Below are 5767 nucleotides of genomic sequence, written 5' to 3' on the forward strand. Positions count from 1 at the left end.
ATTCAGCATCATCATCGCCGCCGCCAAAACCAAGAGGTCGAATGTTCCAAAAACCTAAGCTACTAGGGGCCTAGGAACCTAAAGTTAAAACAATCCACACGCGTGGGATCTGGCAATACCCCTCACCACCGACGACCAAGAGGTCACCGGCGGAGGGGAGCCACAGGGTTGGCTCTCCTGGCGGCGGCAGCGGCTAGGGCTGGTCGCTCGTCAAAGAGTTGCGAGATACACGTGCATTGATTTAGTACTTAATGCACCTGTCACAGCTAAATCAGCATCAACTGGCACATCATACATGTAGAAAAAATATATCGCCTGATCAAAATTCACTGCCCAAAACATGTCACCGTAGGTAATATCAATAGTCTGTTGGTTCACAAGAAAGAAACAACTAGTGATATCAAGATTAACGAACAAAAGTTTAGATGACCATGTCGATCAAGGTTCGCTGGCCTGTTCACCATCGCCAGTTTTCTGGCGTTTGGTTGAAGGCTCATTCTCTTCTTCATTCGTGACAGTCGCTCCAGTATCTGAAGCTGGCTTATCTGTCACCGCTCCATTTCCATCTTGGTGGCTGATAGCTCCATTGAGAGCCTCTGCGCCCAACAGAGAGATATGCTTGCTAGTAATTCTCCGACCTGCCCTGACCTTCGGACCCCAGTGACTTTCTGGGTTTGGAAGGAACCGATTCACCTTCTTAACCTGAGCCTTGCTGAGGGCAGCAACTGCTCTAGAGAAATTTGCCTATCATGAAAACACAAAATGAGGAGTAAATATACAATTTTGTTCACATACAAGCATATAAGGGACACTGTAATCTGAACAAATAGCATACTTCTAGCTGTGGAGATTTAGAAAGGATTGCAGTGCCCGGAGAGTCACGCGGCTGTTCCTTGATTGGATGGTTTTTCACCTGCGTTCAAATATTCCAGAAAGCTATAAGGTAAATAGAAGTTCATGGGGTACTTGAGGCTACATACTGAATGGAAGTTGTGATCAAAAGTCACAAACAATCAATATTTACCCAGCAGCGCATGATGTCCCAAATAACATCCCAGGGGGCATCAGACTTCAACCCAAGCGGATTACAGTGACTGCTTGAGATCTGATATCCTGCATTTATAACCGCTGACCGGAACATAACTGCAGATGGTGATGTGCACTTCACAGTCCCAGATATGTTGTGGAGACTAAAAAATAATGGAATCTCATGCAATTCCTGCATAACAAGAGAAAACATGAATGCAGTTTAAAGAGAACACATAATAATTTATCAGTCCCATATAGTCTATCCACAAATATGCACACAACAAATAAATGCTAAGCTAGATGGTCTAATTACTGCAAAATCATTCCAATCCTTCGCTACAACCAAGGACCATTTACAAGCTTCGGCTTTTATCAAGCAAAATGGGAAAAAACAGACCAAGAAATGGTCTACTACTTCTAGCTGGAGTAACCAATTTACTGGACAGCAAAATTCTTCCTTGGTTCTAGATGTGTCATTTTTTTTATCTTACCATGGGTTATGATTAATAGTTCATTTGAGCAGTCTTGCTTAAAACTTCTCAAGAGTTCCCATCAATCTGGCGATACAATAACACCCTGGATTGACGGACCAGTTTTGCATAATCACATATGCATCAACAATAAAACTTGGCAAAAGAGAGATACTAGCCATGGCAATACCTCTGATACAGTAGTTAGAACTGAAGTAATTTTGTTGTATGCGGGATATCTATCCTTCATTTGCCTAACATCTGTCAGCGTAGAAAGTACCCAATCTTGATCATGAATAGGAGCAGACCATATTGGCCCACCCACATTAAATTTCTTTCCACAGTCGCTGCATTCTTGAGGAACAACAGGTCCAATACCAGGCGCATGCTTCAAGCTATTATTCTTCAGTCCAAACAGAAAGAACAAGGAAGAAAGCTTCAGACTCTGGCGTGGAATTTGAGGGAAGTTATAGGATGGGTGAATGATACGCAATACATACCTTAGTAACAGTCCTCCCAAGGGACTGAAGATGGAAAGAATCACAGCCGGCACATTGATATACATAAGAAAGTTTAAGTGGGGTATTCTTTATTTCACTTGCAGAACTGCAGTGAAATCCATATGTTATGATGATTAGAAGCACTGCCAAGTAGAACTAAATAAAGAACATAATAGAGTATTTGCACAGAAAGAAGGTACAAAGAATCTCACGTGAATACTCGAACAAAAACACGGACATAGAAATCCATATACACAGAGAGAACAGGCACAATATATCTCTTGTACCGATTTGCATGGCTCTGGTGTAAAGAGAAATGGTAAGCATGGGAAGAATTAAGATACCCGAAGGACAAAACATGGGAACTAGAGTTAAATTTACAGATCATTCAGCAAAAGCTTGTAACTGAAACTAAAAATATAGTACCTTCATAGATATTGAAATTTGTGAATTGTTTGACTGTACAAGTAATATATGTTTCATGATAGCATTTTATGATAGCTCATCAACTGATCATGGTTCAGCATAACAAAAGTTCAGAGTGAAATCATTCAAAATTTGCTTTGGAGTTGTGTACCTCGATACAGGCAAGGAGGATTCTCAAAGCCATTTCATGGCAATACTTGCCTTTGACTGGGTAGGAACCATACCTACACAACAGAATTGATTGTTACAACTTACAGAACAACTGAACAACATACAAACTCTTCAGTTGGAACTTTTTGGTGAGTACTGCCCATACTTGGAGTAGCAAACTTCTCCATTAGTTCCACAAAGTACTGCCAGATCAGTGGCTGTGCACATCAATAGCCCACCATCAGCAACAGCCTGTACAGCTGAGTCGAGGAATACAGATGGTGACCCATAGGGGTCAAGATCAACCTAAAAGACATTGGAGAAACATAAACCAGCAAGAAAGTAGGGGAAGAAAAACAAGCAACGCGAAAAACATCTTAAATAACATTTATTTGTAAAATTACTGTAATGATCATGTATACTTAATGCAATGACCCAATGTCCTATTTACATTAGTACTTTGGGCCTTCAGACCAATAACAAGGTTCACATAAAGCCTTACAACATACAGATTCCAAATACTTCAAACAGTAGAACCTTGGTCTACCTGAGTAGCGTACATAAAATCTATAAACATGTAAGGGAGCAAATCCACAATTATGTTGCCCAAGATTCTACCAGAGTTGTCAGGAAGTGAGTAGACAGAACATAATATAAGTAAACGCCCTCATCCCCCAACAAACAGTCAGATGAACACAAAACACCAACCAAACCTCCTGCAAAGTAGCACAGTGGCATCTTGAAAATGTTTAGAAGCCTTACCACATCAAATTCTTTTGGATGTGTGAGCATGTAAACTCGAGCATCAGCCAAGTGAGCTTCAACCTTGCTAATAGCAGAAGCCCCATTGAACTTGATGTTCCTCTTGCAAGCTTCAATAGAAGCTGAAGAAAGAAAACCACATTGAATGCAAGCACGGCGGCATTCATAACTAGGAAAGAAGTTTAGAAACGTGTGTATTACCTTTATCATTGTCCAGAGCAACTACCTTTCCTAATCCATCAACTTCACGAGCATAACGGAGAGACCTCAACCCAGAAGCAGCTAAAGCCTGCATTTTTTTGTTGCCAGTGCAAATCCGACCTCAGGTAGTGTTAATATGTGAATAAATAATTGACTGGATGTCGCTATGGTCCAAACTTCTTGCAGAAAGAGATACGACATGTCTCATTTGTACTAGAAGTCTCACCTCAAGAACAATTGGTGGCTTAAGCTCTCTGGTTACTTTCCTGGAAGGTGTCTTCGTTTCTTCTTTTGACAGATCTTCTATTTCATTTGTAGGCTGATTTGTCTCCTTTTCATGAACAACACCGATTTCATCATGCTGGCTAGTTAAAGCAGTGTCTCCATTTACAACAGGTGTTTCAACCTGATTGCCTTTTTTATTAGACTTATTATTCCTTTTATTCATCAGTTCCTCATATTCTTCCTTGCGCTTGGCAACAAATGTCCTTAACACAGCAATGGACATATCTCTGTTGTGCACCTAATCAAAGCAGTAAACTTGAGCTTTACAGAAATATATGCATGATGGTTAGCTGCAGGAGTAACCCTAAGTTTACAATGGTATGCAGTTTCCCTATGGCCCTTTTATTAAAAAAAATAGCTAGTGTTAACCAAGCATCTATACTGCCCATCTAGCCGCCTACCAGCAACAAATTGTCCAATTAGTATGCTGTTTCAGACACCATACCCCGAGCTGTTGGCTGATATTTGACCTGATAATATAATTATTAACAGATACTAATTATTTCAAAAAAGAAACTCTGCATTCATCATCATGTTTCTCTACGGCAAAAGTTCAGGGACTCACAAAGTCACAATGCAACTTGAAACCCTTTAATTTTAGAAAAACTTTGCCGTAAAGGGGAGTACTATAAAGAAACCAAGTCATAGGATTTGAAGCCATACAGATATCAATCCAGTTGATTTGTCCAGTTCCAGAATACCACGTAGGCAAAGACGCTTAGCTGTTAGGGGCTTTGATATATCTCTGAACATTTGTAAACTTAGAATTTAAAACAGTATAAGGTGGAGGGCAAACATAAACTATCAACAGAATTAAGAAAAAGTAGTTTAGCTAGGCAGAAACCACCATTATAATACAGCGAGTTCAAGTTGACACATACAGATCCAAACACAATCACATATTAATCGTTCCCCAGCACCCAATCTGGAGTCCTAAAGTAACTCAAAGCTCTAAAACTGCTACGCCCCAATCAAATAGAAGCCAGCTGTGGATGTAACAATACATACTAAAGCAATAAAGCAAAGCCCCGCAATCACTAGACGCCTACGCCCTAAAGGTTAACTTAAGGAGTGCAGATTTAATCCCTAATCCAGAGCGTATAATAAAAACAACAGACAAATATGAACGCGAAGATACCTGGACGGGATTGAAGAACACGGCGTTACTCGCGAGCATGAGGATCTCGGCCTCGCCTTCCTTCTTGACCTCGTAGTCCTTGAGAATGTCCTCCACTTCCCCCATGTCTCCAAATCCAAACCCAACCACGGAATCCAACAGAAATTAGTAGCCCGCGGCGAGAAGGACGAGGTTCGGCGAGAGAGGGCGGAAGCTAGCGCTCAGCGACGCGCGGTTTGGGGGCTAGTGGCACGCGGATTCGGGAGAGACGACGAGATGTGTGAGCAGTAGGGCGGGGAGGAGAAACTGGGACGGAGATGAGGTATATGGCGGCGGCGGCGGCGGGGGGGAGACAAACTCGCGGAACCCAAACTAGCAGCCAGGGCTTAACGTAGGCTGTGAGGGTTCTTTCGGAAATATCATCAAAATAAGATTTGGGAACTTTTTTTATTTTATTTTATAGGGAAGGGAAATAAGGGCGTCTCCAACGCGACTCTCAAATTGCCTGCAAACGTCCACTTTGCCATTCAATATGGTGTCGCATCTGTTTGCGAATGCATTCGGTTATCCAAAATCCCGCAAACTGAAAGCAAACAAGCGAGAGCTTTCGGCACCGTCGCCACGTGTGTGTCCGACGCTCTGGTCCCACTCAAAATCATCTCTCATGCCCCACTCTCTCCCGCGCGAACGCATCTCTACTCTCTGTGTTGCATTCATGCTAGTCTAAAGCGGGCGCAATCGGTCACTACAGACGGCATTGAAGTGGCGCGCCGGCTGAGCCCCGATCTCCTCGCATGTTAAACGTCGGAGAGACGTTTCTAGACTAT

The 5767-nt window shown here is 42.2% G+C and overlaps 1 protein-coding gene across 1 annotated transcript; it reads right to left on the bottom strand.

The window, feature by feature from the left end:
* Positions 1–296: 296 nt before the first annotated feature.
* On the bottom strand, positions 297–5341 carry LOC123097914 (probable tRNA (guanine(26)-N(2))-dimethyltransferase 1). The gene is made up of 12 exons (XM_044519762.1): positions 4962–5341; positions 3765–4061; positions 3539–3626; positions 3338–3459; positions 2742–2881; positions 2577–2649; positions 2212–2300; positions 2000–2105; positions 1690–1902; positions 1025–1219; positions 836–913; positions 297–744 (listed from the first exon to the last, which is right to left on the bottom strand). The coding sequence occupies exons 1-12, from the start codon at positions 5064–5066 to the stop codon at positions 439–441; spliced, it is 1812 nt and encodes a 603-aa protein (XP_044375697.1). The 5' UTR covers positions 5067–5341; the 3' UTR covers positions 297–438.
* Between the last annotated feature and the right edge of the window lie 426 nt (positions 5342–5767).

This window comes from Triticum aestivum, chromosome 4D (assembly GCF_018294505.1).
Source record: "Triticum aestivum cultivar Chinese Spring chromosome 4D, IWGSC CS RefSeq v2.1, whole genome shotgun sequence".
NCBI classification, from domain to species: Eukaryota; Viridiplantae; Streptophyta; class Magnoliopsida; order Poales; family Poaceae; genus Triticum; species Triticum aestivum.

What these genes read in the sequence shown, in the direction of transcription:
- LOC123097914 (XM_044519762.1), bottom strand. Translation starts at nt 5,066, where the DNA reads ATGGGGGAAGTGGAGGACATTCTCAAGGACTACGAGGTCAAGAAGGAA. An exon ending in AGCCACCAATTGTTCTTGAG is followed by an intron (nt 3,627 to 3,764) that starts GTGAGACTTCTA and finishes AAAAAAATGCAG; the next exon opens with GCTTTAGCTGCTTCTGGGTT. An exon ending in CTAAATCTCCACAGCTAGAA is followed by an intron (nt 745 to 835) that starts GTATGCTATTTG and finishes TTTTCATGATAG; the next exon opens with GCAAATTTCTCTAGAGCAGT.